Source organism: Passer domesticus, chromosome 1, assembly GCF_036417665.1.
Source record: "Passer domesticus isolate bPasDom1 chromosome 1, bPasDom1.hap1, whole genome shotgun sequence".
NCBI lineage: Eukaryota > Metazoa > Chordata > Aves > Passeriformes > Passeridae > Passer > Passer domesticus.
Genome location: NC_087474.1, coordinates 73245006 through 73264098, shown reverse-complemented (window position 1 = coordinate 73264098; position 19093 = coordinate 73245006). Strand labels below are relative to the sequence as shown.

At 39.3% G+C, this 19093-nt stretch overlaps 1 protein-coding gene across 1 annotated transcript; it reads right to left on the bottom strand.

The window, feature by feature from the left end:
* Positions 1-1251: 1251 nt before the first annotated feature.
* Positions 1252-18962, bottom strand: TBC1D7 (TBC1 domain family member 7). Its single transcript, XM_064424443.1, has 9 exons — positions 18806-18962; positions 17314-17513; positions 16734-16857; positions 15979-16059; positions 13061-13248; positions 11320-11457; positions 9567-9712; positions 2330-2459; positions 1252-1514 (listed from the first exon to the last, which is right to left on the bottom strand). Exons 3-9 carry the CDS (start codon positions 16843-16845, stop codon positions 1428-1430), a joined length of 882 nt encoding a protein of 293 aa, XP_064280513.1. The 5' UTR covers positions 16846-16857; positions 17314-17513; positions 18806-18962; the 3' UTR covers positions 1252-1427.
* Between the last annotated feature and the right edge of the window lie 131 nt (positions 18963-19093).

Genomic DNA, 19093 nt, shown 5'->3' with positions numbered 1-19093 from the left:
GGGGGAATCCTTCACACAGGCAGCCTCTCACACTGCACCCGTGGCCATCATTTGAAACAATTGTGCACTGAGTGTTACAGGATGCAGGGCTGTTGTTAACAGAACTTGTGTCTTTCCTGTGCACCTCACCCAGCTCTAGGAAAACAATGTCCCATCCAAAGTGAATTCCGTGGATCACACCACAGTGCAGGCACGACAATGGATTCCAAAGCAGACACAAACATGCTTTTCCTGAACTGGCTGAACTGGGGCATTCCAGCAGCACCAACAGCAAGGTCTCAGCATGCAGCAGGATTTTAGCGGTAATCCCAGACAAGTCCCAGGCTTCCCCACTTAATGTGCTGCAAGGTAAACCTGACCCTGTTTAAAACAAAAGTTTCTAAAGCCTTTCAAGTCTGCACAATGCCGAGTGCAAGCTAAACACACTCAAGTGCAACAAGCATCCTTTGCACTCAGCACACTAAGTACCAATTTGAGTCAAATAACAGCTAAGCAACACATTTTTATGTACAATTCCCTGGTCTATGCAAGAGGTAGAAACAGAATTTTACAATTCGACAAGAAAAAGATCAGTTCCCCAGTAAATCTCTATCTGTGGCTAATCACTCTACTTTTACTTACATGAATTATATTTCTGCATTGAATTAATTTTGAAATCTAAACCAAGCAAGAATCAAATTACAACAGCTTTGAGTCAAGCACTCAGCAGAGGCATTAGTTATTACTGGGCTGTAATTCTGAATTACACTGGCTCATCCCACTGATTTTCTCCACATCTGCACAGATTTACTTTCCTAGAATATTTTCCTTGAAGAAGAAAGGAGATACAGCCATAGAGAGCTGTCTGACAGATAAAAAGAAAGTATTTTAAAACACTTCAGAAAAGGATTTCACTCCCAGTCATTGTGATGTCCTGTACCTCAGATTTGGGAAGCTTCATTTATCTGAAAATTCACAGTGTTAAAAGAGTACAATTACATTCCTAGTAAAAGCATGCTTGTTCACCACCCAGCAGGCTGACATTCAGTAAATTCACTGTACCTACTTACTACTTCACCACCTCCAAGTAGTAATCAGTTATATCAAGTATAAGATGGCATACTGAAACATTTTAAAATTACTAGTAAATCTATTTACCTTGCTTCAAGAGTTAATTTTACTTCTGCAAAAGCAAGAGAGCACACTGTGCAACCAAAATACTGTAGCTGGATGAACAGGTAACACTTCAGATGTCATCACTCCACCACTGAGTATCTTCATTCCGTCTATATTTATTGAAAAATATTTACATATTAGTCACCATGCTTTAACAGCATCTTTACACAAAAGGGTTAATGAAGAACACCACACTAGGATGGGGGAAGGGTGGTAAAATGTCTTTTCGAAAGTCAGGTTTTTTCCCAAGCAGTCACAAGCCAAGAGAGTTCTCAGACTGAGTGTGCCGGAGTGCCGCAGTGCGTGCGCCACAGATCCACAGCTTTGCTGACAATGGCGTCGGTGTTGTCCTGAGGAATCTGCAAAAGATCAGGGCAGGGTGCCTGCTCAGAGCACTGCATTCGACTGCTTTGTTTAAAATAAAGGGTTTGAATTTCCAGTTCAGATTTTATCTCTTTGTAAGAAAGAAAACAAAAGTAGAATCCCATCTCCCTGTCCTCTCATCCTTCCATCCCTCTGTCCTGCACACACCATATTACATCCAGGTTTTGGACAAAAAGCTTTCATTTCCAAAATGCTGATAAACGGCAGGAACCTCACACTTCACACATCCCTGACACCAGGCACGACTCACACTGCCTATCCACGACCACAAACTGTATCTCATACAACTCACCTGGCTTACTCTGGGACCCTACAGCCCTGCTGAGATGCCTCATTACTATTCGGGATCAGGAAGGCTCAGGGCCAGGTTCATGATCCCCTCCTCACATCAAGAGAAAACACACATTGAGTCTACAGATTTGCACTCAGGCAAGATGCAAAAAAAAGGTGCCAGAAACCAACCCTTCTAAGAAGCCTCCAGAAAAATTAACCTAACCTGACCTGCACTTACTTTCAGAGAAAAACTCTTCAGTATCACCAGAAATGTTAATTCTCTATATAGATAATACATTCCCCAAGCTTAAAAATCACTTAATTCTATGGAAGCCTTAACTCCTGATAGAAAAAGTTATTATTCTCATTGCTGAGCATTCTCCCTTCACCTTGGTACTGCTATACTGTTCTCAGTAATGTAATAATATCTTTTGGTACATCTGCAGCAGGCAAGCAATCCAGGCTGAAACAGTTATAAGCTATAAAAGGTAATGCAAAGCATAATTAGAGTACTTACATTTTCCAAAAACTGTGTGATCTTTTCTGCAGAATTCAGTGCTATTATCTTCATTTTAAAGGTTAATAATATCTCCACAGCAACAAACACAAGAATCTTGCACGATCCACTTATAACTTTGTCCCAGACCCTACAAGAAAGTGAAAAGGAATCACTAAACATTATTGCAGTGTTTATCTGCTTACTTCTCTGCTAGAACAGCCTTTGTACAACCATCTCTATCTAGAATATTTTTCTGAACAACAGCAACGTATTGAATTATCTGGGTCAGGATAAATAGAAGACATTTTATCAGCTCCTCAATCTGTACAGAGCAGAGGGATGGCAAGCAGCAGTTGGAATGTACTGATACGGTGTGTTGCTATTTAGAAATTGAACTGTTTACAAGCTCAAGTACAAAATGCAAATCTTGGCTTAATACCCTGGACTGCAACAACTATTCTACTGGACTACATAGCTACCAGAGTGTGTGGTAAAGATGAGAATTTTTCCTAGTGCAAAAAAAAAAAAAAAAAAAAATTAACTTCCTTAGTATGCCTAATAAAGATTCTCTTCAATCAGCTAAACTGTTAAAAATTCAAAGAGATGTAACACTGAACTACTGCATCTCAAGCAGGTCATTGCTGTATGAGATACAAATATGATCTATCAGCAGGATGTAGTTCATGATGTTTAAATTAGGCACAAGGCACAACTATTAAGTATTCCAATCCAATCCACCGGGCAGACACTCTCAGAAATACCCAGGCACTCCTACCTCTCCTGTGAAACCATACCTGGACCTCACAGTTTTAGTAAAACCTGAAGGGCAGGTGTCCAAAGGCTTCAGCAAAAGAACTTGGATGAATATTAAAATGGATCATCATACCAAAACCTACTATTAGCCTGCAACTATTTGAAATCATCTTTCATCCAGCAGCTCTCTCTCAGGCCCAGCTCAAGAGCTCGGGATAAAAGATTGCACAAGAAAGTGTGAAACCATCTGTCAGATGGCAGCTTTTATGGGCTCACATTATTTTTAGTTCTTGAATTTTAAGAGCTGTGTCAGAAAGAGTTTCTGAGGATTACAGTTCTTGCTCCTTCTGGGCACTTGTTCAAACTATTTCTCCTTCCAAATAAAAACATGGAGGAACAAAGATCACACACTGTCCTCTGTAATTTCTGAATATAGTAACACCAACTGAAAAACATCTTCTGTGGCCCATCTACAAATTTGGATCTATGGGTGTGCTCCTTTCAGGGACAACTTAATTTTGTACAACCTCTCTCAGAATTTGCACTTCAGCCCAGAGTGCCAGGAGAGCACTACACAGGCATGACATGAACTCTGACAGCTGAAATGAAGTGTAGGATCACACTTTTACACAAGGAATTAAGAGGGGAGAGCCCAGCCAAGAGCACTTAAGGTGATAAAGGGAGAGGAAAGGTGAGAGAGCTTGGACTGCTCAACCTGTAGAAGAGAGGGATCTGGGGAATCTCATCAATGTAAACTGAAATGGAGAGCGCAAAAAGGGTGGAGCCAGGCACTCTCCAACCATGCCTAGTGAAAGGATCTGAGGCAACAGGCACAAACTCAAACACAGGACTAGATTTTAACTTATAACAAAGAAAGGAGATAAACAAATGTGTAGATCCTCAGGACTATTCTCAAAGTAGAAGGAAACAAAAAACCCATAGGGACAGATGAGGGGGGGGAAAGGCACAGCCAATTTCCTTCCCCTTTGCAATTTAGTTTTAATTCCCTGTCTTGCTATGATTAAACAATTAGTATAATCCTGACAGGGACAGGAGCAACACACAATCCAAGATCAAAATCTTACTGCTTCATTTGTGGTTCAAGCATCCCAGGACAAATGATCCCTGCAAACATTACTTTGCTGTTGAAGTCAGTCTGGGAAGCTTTAAGCAAGGACATGAGAAGACTGAGACAACAGCTCTGTTCCACACTGTACAGGTCACCCCTGTTTACTTCTACAGCATTTTCCTTCACAAATACATCTGTTCAGAACACAAGAAAAACTTCCCCATGTGTTCCATGAGCATGAGAACTGTAATTACGAGTGACAATTACAGAGAGTAGCAGATCTCAAAAACAGGAAATAATTTTCAGAGTTCATATCAAAGCTCATGTCAATTTGAAAACAAACTTACTAATCCTATTATAAAATACCCAGTCTTCTTTCATTATTCTGCTTCCAATTCTTCGGCCTTCAGTCTCCATAATTACATTAGGTTACACACTATGCTCAGAAAACACTGTATTGTTTTCCTGCATTATTTAGTCTGATTCCAGAACAAATGTTTTAACAATGGCAAAACAGATGCAGTATCTAAATCACCAGTGTCTTAATAAATTTTGGAAGATAGTGCACAGAAAAGTGAGTGAGATGTCAGCACTAACCAGCTGTGTCTGCTGCAGTATTTTTCCCCTAACATTTCCAGCTATTACTCTCAGTACAACTCCACCAGTGACAGTAATGGGAATGAGTGTGCAACACTGTGATGAACAGTCAGCACCTTGTCTGTAACACCAGAGCCAGGAACAACAACATAAAAAAAGTGGAAAAAAACCACAGCAGTTTCAAGGAAATACATTTTCTGATGATCCTATTCTAATCCAGCAGTCTTTATACACTGTGTATACACAGGTGTCCTGCTTTCACTATTTTTGTAGCAAGCATTTAAGGTCAACTTTACTGCAACTTTTTACCTGTTCTTTGATACTCCTGGAGAGGGGGTAAGTATGAGAGAAACCTCATGCAACTGTGCCTACAGCCCTACACAGGAATGCAGAAAAAGAAATACATATTCTGAATAAAATTCACTGTTTTGTGTGACTATCATCCTCTGTAAAATACAACTGTTCAATTAACCACAGGAACACTCTTGCAGGTGTTTCTTGAACAGCAAAGCAGTACTGACAACCACAAGGAAAAATAAAAAGAAATGGGAAGCTATAAAGGCAAAGAGCATGCCAAGGATTATGCAAATGAAACCATTTACTTTTCACTGAGCCTCTTCTATAGACAAGATACAACACTCTGTGTGCACCTGTGTGTGAAGGGATGCCATTCTCCAGGCACTCTCTGAGGTTCCTGTGGCACTACAATGCAGTAATACACAAGAGGCATCACAGCACTGCTGCTGTTTTTCTGATACATTACCATTAACCTCACAGTTTTTCCTGTGCTGCAGGGTAAAGACACTCAACCTTATTTCCTGGTTCTAGTCCTCCAGCCATCCAGGCAAGAGACATCTAAAAAGAACAAATGCTTTCTCCTCTGCCTGCACTTCTGAGTGTCCTTCCAGAGGTAACTGGGCATGGAGGGACATGATGACGCTCACACAAATCTCACCCTGATCTATCATGGCCTTGTGCCCATTCATTTGCAGACCTGGGAAGCAGCACAGTGAGACAAAGGCAAACGCAGTAGTAGCAGCCCACATGCACATTCTTATGCCCTCCTGCTCCACAGTAAAATAAAGGCATTTTCCATATTTCTGTTGCTTCTATTAACAAATTACTTACATTTTTACAATTAAATGTAATTTATGCAGGGCATGGACATCACAGATTTAAAACTACAGAAGTATATTAATACATGAGGTAGTGCCAGTTTTAAAGTCATAAGATTTCAGGAGAATGACGGAATACTTTGCCAGAGACTAATAACCTAACACCAGGCAGCCAATGCCAAGCCTTCAGTGCAGAGCACAAACAACATTAGGCAGAGCCTGATACGTGAGTGGCATCCTTAGGCCATAAAAAACGCCTGGCTCATTCACAATTACAACTGCAAAGCTGCACTGCTTCTGCTGGATCATCTGGGCTGACAGTGCCAGATTAAACTGGAAGCCAAAGTGCCATTTTGCCTGTAGAGCTGAAGCCACAAACAGGACCCCAAGGTTTAAGAGCAGGGATCTCCAGCTGAGGGCCCTCACAGCACCATTGGAAAGCTTTCCACACATGGGCTTACCAAAGAGATGAGCAAATATGCTGCTGTACAAATCAAACAAACAGCAATGAATGAATGAAAACAAAGGTGTGACCCAGCTCTCTCCCTGTCTCAGAGAAAAACACACCTTTCTGTGCCTCTCAAACTTCTGCCACAGGCTGGTTCACATTCCAGAAAGCACCCTGTCTATATTCCAGGTGGGATACAGAATCTTTGGAATGGTCTGCTCCTCCCTTTTACCAATGTAACACCTTTAAGAAGTTTGTTAAACAGCTCATCATGTAACATGCCAAGTGTATTAGACACTGCATAAGCTCAAAGCAAAAGTTTCCATGTGAAACCTGTCTGTATGTATTTTCCAAGCCCACTTAAATTAAACTGATACATAAATTTTACCTATGGTGTAACCTGAAGTGTGCTATAAAACAGTATTTATAAGAGTGGCAGAGTCTGTCAGGTCCTGGTATTGTGCAACTTCATCTCACCATTACCAGGTAAAATTTCTGCACAGCATGTACAAGTCTTGTACACCTCAGAGAAAACTAAACAAACAATACTGTGAATTTTAGATTTATCTGCTTGAGAGAGAAGACTACAGTTCATAGAAAGCAAGCAGCCTCTCTGAGAAATGCAGTGCTAAATCATAAGTGAAAATAAATCATAAAAGACTGTGTTCAGATAATCTCTCACTTGACAAGAAAGTAAGTAAAATTCACGGGAGAACTGGAGACCTTCAAACCTCAGCAGTTTCAACACTGACATTTGGATGCATTTCAGATAAGCACTGGGGCTTCTAGATCCTAATCCAAACTGAGTCTCCAAGCATTAATTAAGTTCATCTGTCACACACTACCCATGAAGTATGTTATTTCCTCAGCGAATAAGGCCATTATGATTACAACTGAATAATTCACAAACCTAAACTGCCAAGAAAAAGTGCACTTTCATCAATGTTCCCACAAGAACTGTTAAGAAAAGGGATTGTTGTGCCGTCAGAAGTACCAACACTGAAATTTGTTTTTATTCCAGAGTGATATAAAAAGCCAGAATTTTGTATTTTCTAGGGGGAAAAAAGTATTAAAAATTTCAGGTAATCAAAATATTCTATTTCAGTAAAGTGAAACAGCATATGGAAATGTTAAAGATGCATACTGATTAGACAAAAATATTTCGTGTAAATAACACTAATTCAAAATGGTAGACATTTGAAGCCAAAGATTCTTGCAAGATGAAATATGAAATATAAATTCTTCATCTAGATTTTTCCTTTTACACCATCAGGATGACACAGCTCCATTCAAGTTTCAATTTTCAACAGAAATTTTTAAGAAACCCTTCATCTTCCAAGAGCAAATCTGCTCTGAATACAAATTCCTCCCTCAGCTCTTGTCCACAGCCATAAGATCCAGTAGCAAAACTGAATCACATGAGCTCTAAACTGTAACAAACATGCAATACTGTGCATGCTTACATAATTTCTGCAGTCACAGAAGCAGTAAAAGCTTTCAATCATCGCATCACACAATCACTAAGCTGACAAGACTATTTTGTAGCCTTATAGGTGCTTGATGAGAAGAACTTGCCATGTAACAATAACCCTGTTGCACCTAAAGGTCTCAATCCTTCACAAAATGTTCTTTTCTCTCAAACATAATCCTTGGCAAAAAAAAAAACAACAAAAAACTACAGAACCTCAAAGACCATGGTCCAACAAGAGCAGAGAGCACGATTTCTAATCTTACAGCTTGTTCCCTGAAATCTTCTTATTCTTGTCAGGGTAAATAAAACATTTTTAAGAACAGCCATTTTCCACTTCCCTCCATGGAACATGAAGTACCAGATAAACAAACACTTCATCCACTATTCAGATTATTACCAACTTTACCACCATAAAACCATTTTCTACAAAGCAATTTACAAAGCACTGTTTCCATGCTAGGTTCCTATTTTAGCCACTGAAGTCCTGAGATTACCTCGAAGTAAAGTTTCCCTTGAACATTGTTACTTCTCAAAGTTTTCAGACAGCTGAAAATGACACCATTATTTTCTCTGTGCCACATCCTGTTCAGCTATCAGCAACTCTGGTAAATGCAGAAAGATGTTTCTCTACATTGAGCTTGAATTTCCTGCTTTCCAAGAGTTCTCAGGCAGCAGAATCAGAGAAATCATACAAGCTTCATTTCAAAAGCCCTTCAGTGAAGTGTCACACACAAGAATTTTTCCCTTTTAAAAGCTCAACAACCTATTTGTAACTGTAGAATCCTAATATAATCCACAATTTCATTAACTTTGTAATATTCAACTTGCCCTAGTACTTTTTAAAATAAACATTCTGTTATGGTTTAACTCCAGCCAGCCACTGAGCAGCAGACAGCCACTCATTTACTACCTCTACCAGTGGGATGGGGGAAGAATTGGAAGGGTAAAAGTAAGAAACAAATTTGTAGGTGGAGAAAAAAAGTTTCATAATTATAAAGAAGTAATAATTTCCAAAAAATTCTAAGGAAGAGAAGAAAAACATAACAAAGAGAGGAAAATAAAACCTGAGACAAGTGATGCAACTGAGAACAGCTGCCCACCACCCTGAATGATGGCCAGCAAGTCCCCATGCTCCCACCTGCCATCCTCCTCCTCAGCTTAACTGCTGAGCATGACTCCACATGGAATTGGATATCCCTCGGGTCAGCTGGAGTCAGCTGTCCTGGCTGTGTCCCCTCCCAGCCGTGTTCTTGTGCACCCCCAGCCTCCTTGCTGGTGAGGAGCAGAATGATGCCATGTAAGGGCTGCTCTGCAGGAACTAAAACATCCCTGTGTTCCAAAACACAGCCCCATACCAGCTACTCTGAAGAAATCTAACTCTATCCCAGCCAAAACCTGTACACATTCCCAAAATCTTTTTCATCTAACACTAATACAACATTACAATCACTCCCTAAGCTCAGATTTTTGTCAAAAAGCTCAAAAACTGACTACCATTCAGCTACGTAACGTTAATAGAGGGTTTGGAGTTCTGCATCCTAGGAGGCACTACGTGTCCAACAGAATCAGCTGGTATACTTAGTTCCATTCTTTTTATTTTCAGTGGGTGAAACTATCACACAGAGATTATCTTGCATCAGTAACATGGGGAATTAAATCCAACTTTACCATTTTGAAGTTTGCAATAAAGCTAATACCATAATCTTACATATAAAGTATGGAAAGCTCTTTGCCTGCTAGTGATGACAGAAAACTGGAATTACTATGCAGCTACAAACAGAAAGAAAAGAAAAAGAACTTGCCTCTGTAAACTGGACTCAGGTAAACATCCTGCAAAACACTTTTTAAACCAAAGATCATAGGGGAGTTTGCTCATTGCAGCACATGCCTTCAGATGCATCAGCAGTCTGTTATCTTCAATGTTCAAATACTGCTCCAGAATTTTTGGCTGAGAAAGAATCAGAAAATTTTAGGTAACTCACATCAGAATACCTTCATAGTTAATGCACACTGTAAGATAAGCACTGTCTTAACAATTCAACTGGAGCAATGTAACATATTAAAATAATGTACCTTCATTCTTTTAATTGCTCCAAAATAGAGGTGTTACCAACTTTTGCAATTAACTAATTACGTACTTAACCCAAGAAACAACCTCAGCTTCCTGAAATTGCTGACCACTAGCAGAACTTCCAAGATATGCAGTATTCCCTAGTATAAGGAGGTCTTTCAGAGCTTCAAGCAATGTAGAGATTAAACATGCACTAATCACTGATACCTTCACAAGTAAAATTGAGTTTCATTCACCTCAAACCTAATCGCCTTAGCACACATCAAAAAATATCTACACACAATGCAGCAAAACCCAAAAAATCAATTCTGAGAGCAAATCCCTGAGCAACCCATTAAAAACTGGACACTGATTTATTGTTTAAAAACCCTGAGTATTTAAGGCATAAAGACGTGGATAATGTTTTCACCTTGTTTAAATTTTAATGTAACACAATACACATTTTCATGAATTCTTGACTACCTTTATGCTTTGTCATAGTTAGGCAAACTGCTAAGGACTTCAACTGCCAAAGGCAGAAAACACCTCCTTTGCCAATATTCTCACCTACTGAGTCTTGGCACATGGATTGTGATACAAAAAAAAACAACTTGGGGAGACAGACACTTGGCACTCTTTACATCACATTGTACAAACACATACTTTAAAAATATTCCTTTCTCCTTTGAACTGGTATAGTTGAATGTACCACCCACAGAAACAAGAGGTAGGTTTAAAAATCATTTCTTAGTTCCAAAAGAACTAACAAGGGCAGGCATAATTTTCCCCAGCAAATTTCTATTCAGCAGTGGCTGGTGCACAAGTACTCGATATTTTTACTTTTTAGGATATCGTTAACCAAAATCTCCTTATCTATTACAGCTATTTCATGAATTACAAGAACTTTCATAATTTTGGTAAGCACACATTAAAATCAAACTTTCATTTTATAAATCAGGCAGACAGAAATTCAAAATTAATATTCTGTGATAGCCTTTAAATTGTCAGTATTGCAAAAATCCACTCCACTTTTTATAATAACTTGCTCTGCAGCATACTATTTTTCTGAAGATTGAGTACTCTGCTCCATTTATGAAGCACAACTGTGCTTTGTCTACCATCCAGTGAGCACCATATGAATGCAGGGATGCAGCCTAAACAGTAGCAGACGTACATCAAGATGTTCTTCACTTTTGACACTTTTAATTGTTTAAAATTTTTAAGTGACCAATTTGTGAGACAAATAATTCAACTAGATACAAAGTAACCTTTAAGCAAAAAAGGTAATTGAAAATTACCACGTAGCAAACAAAAACAATTTCTAATGTTACATTAGACAGGGCAGCACAATCACAATGCAAAAAGCACTCCTCCCCTGTTCTCAAAATAGCTGGTGGAACAGAATCCAAGGGTGTCACTTCTGATTCTCCAGTTGTCTCCATGTGTTAATGCTTTCTATGACTGCTTCTCCTTGCAAAAAGAAAAAAAAATTCCTTTTCCCTTACCAGCTGTTGTAGTGAATCTTTGTGCTTGCTGTTCAGCTGATTCACAAAGCAACTGACAAGCCAATAGCATTCTATAGGATCCTCCACCATTTCCTCCATTGCTCTAGCAATAGCAAGAAACACTTCATCTTCAGGTTCCTGAAAAACAAAGCAAAAAAAGTAATCTACAGAGAAGTACTGGACTATTCTGACTTAAATTATTCTTATATTCCTTTTCTCTGCTATTCAGGGGAAAAAAAAACAGGAATCAACAAACATGAAAAGCTGTTCTCATGTTCCTAAACAAGACATCGGGCAGCTGCTGCATGATGATGACAGATATCTATTAAAACAGAGCAAGTAAGACTTGTTTTGCTTTTAAAACCAAAACATGCTTCAGTGTATAGAGTCCTAAATACTACTGGGATATGTCTCTGCCACACAGACTGCTCCAATACACACGTATCCTTACCTGAACTCTCTGCATTCAAATGCACAGAACACTCAGCAGACGTCCGTTTGTTACTCAAACATTTCAAAATATTTAGATCAATCTGACATCTCTTCATCTCCCTCTGCCTCTACAATAAAACACCTGCATCAAGAGTAACCTCTCATAAGTTTAAGGGGAAAGTGACTGCACTGCAAAGAGAACAAATTCTTTCTGCAGCAGCAAAATAAACCTGAGTTACAGGACTAATGACTGGGGCTCTGCTAAACACCCTCACTATGAAACCTCACCACAGTCCTGAGAACAGCTCTGGGATGCACTGACAAAACACTTGCTCAGAAGGCAATACTGCTCTAGAAGGGAGTAATTTTCAGCCCACTGCATCACATGCCAAGATCAAGGAAATGTCTCTTGGAAATCTACAGGGTAGGATGGCCACATTCCTAGGGAACGGTAAGGGTATGAAAACATTCCCTCCTCTGACAAGAGAATGCTGCAGGTAATCCTCCAATTCTAAGTGTTACTGAATTTTCCGCATTAACTTCAACTTTTTTTATTTTGAAGTTTTCTTTAAGTACTTAGTCAAAATTCATTATTACACATGAAAAATTACAAATTAAGCTGGGCTAGAGTGAATACAGATAAATTAACTACAGGACATAATAGATTAGAAAGCTCTGTGGCTCCATTCCTCACCTCCTATGTCATGGAAAAAAGAAAGAACCACACATTGTTTTTACCATCACAGTACTAATTTACCATCACAACACAGCCTTGTTTAACCTATGGGTGTACATTGTGAACGGCAGAGTATGTGCATTACCTGACAGAAGCCCAGATCAATTCAGACTAAGAAAAAAAGGACAGTACACTGAAGTCTAGATTTAAAACCAAGTAATTTAAGTATTTGCTGCAACTTGCATTAAATCACTGCTTGTACAGGCTCTGGATTACCCTTGTTCCAGGAACCAAAGAACCTATGAGCTACAATGAGGTGATGTCATTTTCATGTCAGTACTAAAAAGAAACTGAAGTGCCCTGGAGTACAAAAGGCTTGAAACATATCAGGAAAAATGCACAAAAGAGATTTTAAGACATAAAATCTTACATAAGTACTTAGGGGAAGGAAAAGAGAAAAGCACTTTGACAAAAATTCTTTATTTTATACTAGTACTTCTCTGTTTTGCATTCACCTTACTTGGTCTATCTACAAGCATTTGTGAGGTGACCCACAGTTCAGTTTCTCACTGGTTTAAAGTTTCAAGTTCAATAAAGTACTGTACTTAAAAGACTGTTAAAATCACCACTGACCAATGGAAAAGCTATGTTTCGAGGCAATTTTCCTGATTCCAGTTGATGTATGCGGAGGAAAACATCAACCTGTGGGGTAGAATCATTAATAAAGCGAATCACACGAAGAGCGTGGTGAATATCCCAGTACTGCTCCTTCCGGTACTTCATCACCAAAGCATGAGATTCATGGTGAGGAGGAATAATTCCTTAAAAAAAAAAAAAGAATTAATTTTTTAAAATTAAAAGAAAAAATATAAGCAGTTGTAAGGAGGAGTCCTATTTGTTACTTTTTTTATCTGTCTAGTTTTCAGTACAGTACTAGTTGTATATTTGTGCCCAGCTTCCATTTATTTTGAAAACAAAGTCATTGTAGAATGATTTTTATATATATTAGTTGTTCATTTTCTCAAATTTTACACTTTGTCACTCTGATGACAGAGAATATATACATGCAACTAACTAATGCAAAGATAATGTTCACTGCAGTATTAATTAGTTTACTGCCAGAAAAGTCTACTCACTGTACCAGAGATTAATTCTCCCTAAAATGACATTCAAAATCAAAATCAATCCATTGAATCAAGTAAAGATTAAAACTTAAAAATGCCACATAGTCACTTGTAAAGGAACATTTGTTATTTTCTTAGCAGAACGCAAATATCTTTTCTAGTTTCCTAGGAGAAAAAAAAATTAAAAGTATCTAAGTAGAAAGGCAAAGAAAATGACACAGCATCTCCACAACAGATACTTACCATTTCACTTAGTTCTTTCCCTTACTCAAGGGTCTTGCAATGCACTGATTTTTACAACAGAACTGTCACAGACTTCAACAGAAATCAAAGCATACACACACCTGGGCAAAAAAATGCCATCTCCCTATCGCTAGTGGAGCAGAATTTTTCACAGTGTAGAAACTCATGAGAACAAAGTATTCTTCAAAAGTCAGTTCTGAAACAAGCTACCTGCTCCTTTTACCTCTCATTTAAAGAAAAAAAAATATTCCTGCCAAGTGTTAAACCATGAAATGGCTGAGTTGAGAAACAAGCACATCAGACAGAAAATTATCTTTTCTTTTCCAGCTGCAAACCTGCCTGCATTTCAAAAGCTGGAAGAAAGCATGACATTTTTCACGATATGCCAAAAGAGAGTCAACATCATAACTCTATGTACATACTGCCAACTGCTCTCCTCAAACACAGAGGACAACCTTGGGCAGGCAAAACGAAGCTGAAACAACAGAGGGGTGCCTGGAAACCATCACGAGTCATCCTTGAACAGGAAGGTAACAGAGGCACTGCTGACACACCACGTAACCTGGGACATCAGCAAGCCTTATTACATGTCTGAGAGAGTTTTCTTGACAGAACAGACCTCCTTTTCTTAAATTATTAACATTATTTAGAAGTCACATAACACATAACACGTCCCACCAGAAACAGACTGGGCTGTGGTTCCGACCATCAGGGGGAGATATTTTGCACTGCCCTTCTCCAATACTGGCTTTTCTAACAACTGCTAACACTGAAATGCAGCGTAAGAAAAGTCCCCGAACCTCTATTCACCCAAGGCATGTCACAGAATGACAGTATGAATACTTGGAATCACAGAAATCACGAGTTTGAAGGGACCCACAAGGGCCACTGAGTCCCCTCCTGGGCCTGTACAAGACTACTCCAAAGCATCACACCACATGCCTGAGAGCAGAGCTCACTTCTTGAACTCTGTCAGGCTTGGTGCTGTGACCACTTCCTGGGAAGCCTGTTCCAGTGCCCAAATGCCCCTTATTCTGATATCCAACCTAAACCACCTCTGAAACAACTTCATGCTGTGAAATTAATCACTCTGGGTTTAAAATACAAAATACTTTTTAGAACCAGTACAATCTTCCAAGCAGTTGATTCAGAAGGGGTTTTGTGTTACCATATGATTCACAGATCCTTTATTTAAACAGCCCAAGACCTGGCTCTGCAGTGAGCCACAATTTTGCAGAGACGTATTTTGCTATTATAATGTTGGCTGAAGGATTCTGTACTGAGTTGCTTGTCCAAAATTCCTATGCTATATTTCCCAATACTGATATTTTAAAGGATGCTGACTACTTCACTAGTGCCCAGGGTACAATAATATTTTTAATGGCTGAGCCTTTTATCTAATAGGACTACTCTGTAAGTTCAGTACCAAGAACTTCAAGCTTTATAATTAGATCTTGCCCCTTCTGTGCATTGTTCATTTACTACCTTTGCCAAGAAAAGGCTTACAAATCCACACAATCAGGAATATGAAAACTTTCAAAATGTAAAAACCGGAAGGGGAAAAAATGAATTAAAAAATTAAGATTTTTTTTTAACCCCACTTGTCTCCAAGTGGACATTATCTTGCACCTAGTCAACCAATGTACTTGACCAGTTAGAGCAAAGTCATTAGTACTTTTAAATTAGTTATGTGACTAGCGCACTTCTAGGAAAACATAATCTATTTATGGTGTTTACAGTTTCTGGGGATACCATTAACTTGTCTTCTTGTATCTTGTATCTTCTTCAATGGAAAATACAATTCAAAGCTGGCAGCAAAACCATAGGAAACCAATATTCCGCAGAACACAAAGCTTCTCCTTGGAATAATCATGTACTCCATGCTTCACCCAGTTTAAAATTAATCACAACTTTACTTCAACCTAATTGTCTGTTATTTCAGGAGCACAACTGAGTATCTTTTCAGATATCGATGACTTCTTATAATTCACATTTCAAATTCATTTCATAAATGTACTTGGATAGTGTTACAAAGTTAAATACAGAAACACACTCTCCTAGGCACATTTCAGCAAAGTTCTCAAAAACTTGTTTTATAATTGCCATTGTGCATCCAAGGTGGATACAAAAGTTGGCTAAAATTTGCACCTTCCTACATTCTATATTCCATGTTATCATTCATACCTAGAAGCACTTTCCACACCAGTATACGATACATGGATGGAAGAGGAAACCTCTGACTAAATGTGCAAAGCTTCTCAATATCTGTAAAGAAATGAAAAGAAAAAAAAATCAGGACAAATTTAAATATGGTTATAAATAGGTTTTTCATCTCTGACCCAGCCAAGTATGACAAACTTTACTTGCAGACTGAAATTCCCTATTTCACCACATATTATCAACAAATGCTTTCACTGCTTTCATGTTGGCCTGATTTACAGTAAAACTACTCCAGGTTTCATCAGGAGGAAAACTGGACCATTTTTATAGGCCTTTTGTAAAGCATGTCACTGTCAAAACAATTAATGCCTTTTTTAGAGGGACAACATTTATCTTTCTGTTCTGCCAGAGATGTGGCACTCCTCAGGGACCAACAGCAATAACATCTTCATTGCTTTGAAGTTAGATGGAATTGACAGCATGAGGCGATACATTCTCAGATTAAAATTGCTTTCCCTAAAAATCTTTCCGTTTCTTGGGCACAGAGAAATGAAAGAAGGAAAGAAGAATATATAAGCAAGCTGACAAATCTTTAATAGTTTTTAAAATCAGATTTCCAGATCTTTGAAAATCAAAGGTCTGCTAGCACTAACTGAGGGATTATTGGTAATAGATGCAAAACTTAAATAAGTATTAAGCACAGCAGGTAAACATTTTCTATTACTCCCTCCCCAGCCCCTAATCACCAAGAAACAGAGCAAACAGTGAAATCAACTTGCCCAAACGATCATCCTTTAACAGAATTTCCAGCGACTTCTTTTCTTCAACTCCACGAAACCCCACTTTCTCATAATACACTGAGCGGAAGTTTCTCTGAGAGTCATCAGCCATGACTGACTCCTGCTGGAGAAACAAAGAATTCCTCTGAAGATTTCAAGAATACATTCCTATTGCTTTAAGGCCAAGTAATTTTGCACACTGGTATAAGTTTACTGCCTATGTCTCTACAGTGTTAATAAAACCTACAGAATTTATTAAAATCTTCCAAGATTTTTTAATCACATACTAACATAAAGAACTATAAATGTAATTTATTCTAAACAAGATCTAAAGATACCAACTTTACAAACAAAATTAAGGGATTTTTAAAAAAATTATTCACATAGTATATTATGCTAAATTCCAAAAAGTTTTTTTTTTTAATTGCTAGAGAAACACTTAGGTATTTTATGGTATACCCTGTACTTCAAAACCAACATAAAAAAATACAGTTACAAGTCTCACAAAATTTTGACTACAAAAACCCTACTCAAGTAGAACTATTGCCCATGTAAGTAAATTATTAGGTTTCTTACTCACCAGCCAAGGTAATCAGAAGCAAGGACAAGCCAGAGTTGGCCCCAGTGGCACAGGGGTGACAGGGAAGGGTAAGGCTGGGTGTGTAGGCTTCTTCTTGAGTTGCAGATACGAATTAAATGCTCATGTTGTTACCAGCTGCTCTAACAGCCACAGCCTTGAGCTTGTTATGCCAGCACTAAAACCAAACAAATGCCTCATCCCTGTAGGGGAAGCAAAGGTAAATTCCAGTGAGTGCTCTGTGTATCACAACAACTGTAAACGACATTTCAATTCAGCTCAACCCTCTAACTATCAATTCTCTCTCCTCTGCGGGCTTGCAAACATGAGAAAGTTCTGACTTCTAACTCCAAGGACTAAGAACAATCTTAACTTTTACATCCAGAGACAGCAGCAATACTTTGAGAGAAAGAATTTATTTCTGACTAAAGAGCGGTGAATGATGCATTGAGAAGCTTTTGTAGTTAAATTCTTCTTTTCCTTGCAGAACCAAAGCACACATCAGGAGCAAAGCACGTACAGATATAAACAAAGACCACAATTTTATAGAGAGTGCACATACTTAAATTTGTATATCCACAGGCCTGTTTGTGTTTCAAATTACGTCTGGTTTTAGTGCTTTGTAGGATCAGGACCAAGACCAGACAGCAAAATACAAACCAGCAATGGACTGAATTAGTGCTTTCTGAGACAGGCCAAATATTTCAAAACCAGAGAAAAAAGAAATAAATACTACTTGCAACACATTCCAGTCCTGCACTATCCTTAAGGAAGTTACTGCGATATTCATGTAGGGTGCATTTAAGGGTCCACTGATCAGAGTGCTCACTGTTTACAGCGCAGCCATGCCTAGAAGCAGGCTTCAGATGTCATAGACACTCAACGACTTTTGAAATTTTTCAGGTTTTCATTTACATTTTCAAATTTTTAAAAGCTGAATTTAGTAAGTGTTACTTAGAAAAATAGCTAAAACAAAAACAAAACGCGTCTAGCCCATACCACTTGTGGAAAAGTGACAAGAAAGACAGAGAACAGGAACATTAAACATAATTTGAACAATAACAGCAGGACCTATTAACCAGGAATAGTATTTTAATAATTTTAAACTAGCAGAATAACAGCAGTACATTTTATTTATTCAGTGGTGAGAGGAGGAAGATAGTTTGTTTCCTCCCTCACAACTCAGGATTTGTATTTTCATGTTATACAAATGACCAGTATTCCAACCTTTACACCCGTCTTCAATAAACTGGAAAAAGGGGGGAAACAAATCCTTAGCCAGCTCATTAGAAGTGTGCTGTACAGAAGTGTGCAATCAACTCGTCCTATCCTCAATTACAGCATTTTCGTGCAAAACAGCGGCTTTCCCGGTATCGCTGAGTGTCACTGCAGGTGAGGCAGCACAGGCCCGGGGCGCGGAGCCGCCGCGCTCTGCCGCCGACCGAGCACCCTTCCCTCGCAGGCCCTGCCGGAGGCTCCCCCCACCCGGCCGTACCTCGGGGCTCAATTCCCGGCCTCCGTCACAATCCCAGAGGAAAACAAGGGCACATTTGGGCACGGGATCAGAGCACCCCGGGAATTCGGGCCGCGCCGGCTCCCCCCGCCGCCCCCCGGCTCCGCGGGCGCGGCGCGGCTGCGGCGCATGCGCGGGCCCGCCCCGCCCCGGCGGCGGGCGGAGCGCTGCGGCGGCCGGGCCGGGCTGGGCACGCCCGGGGGTCGCGGTTTGTGCTCTGGGTGTCCCGCGGCCTCTCGGGATCACCCGGTTCATCACGCACCCCGCCTG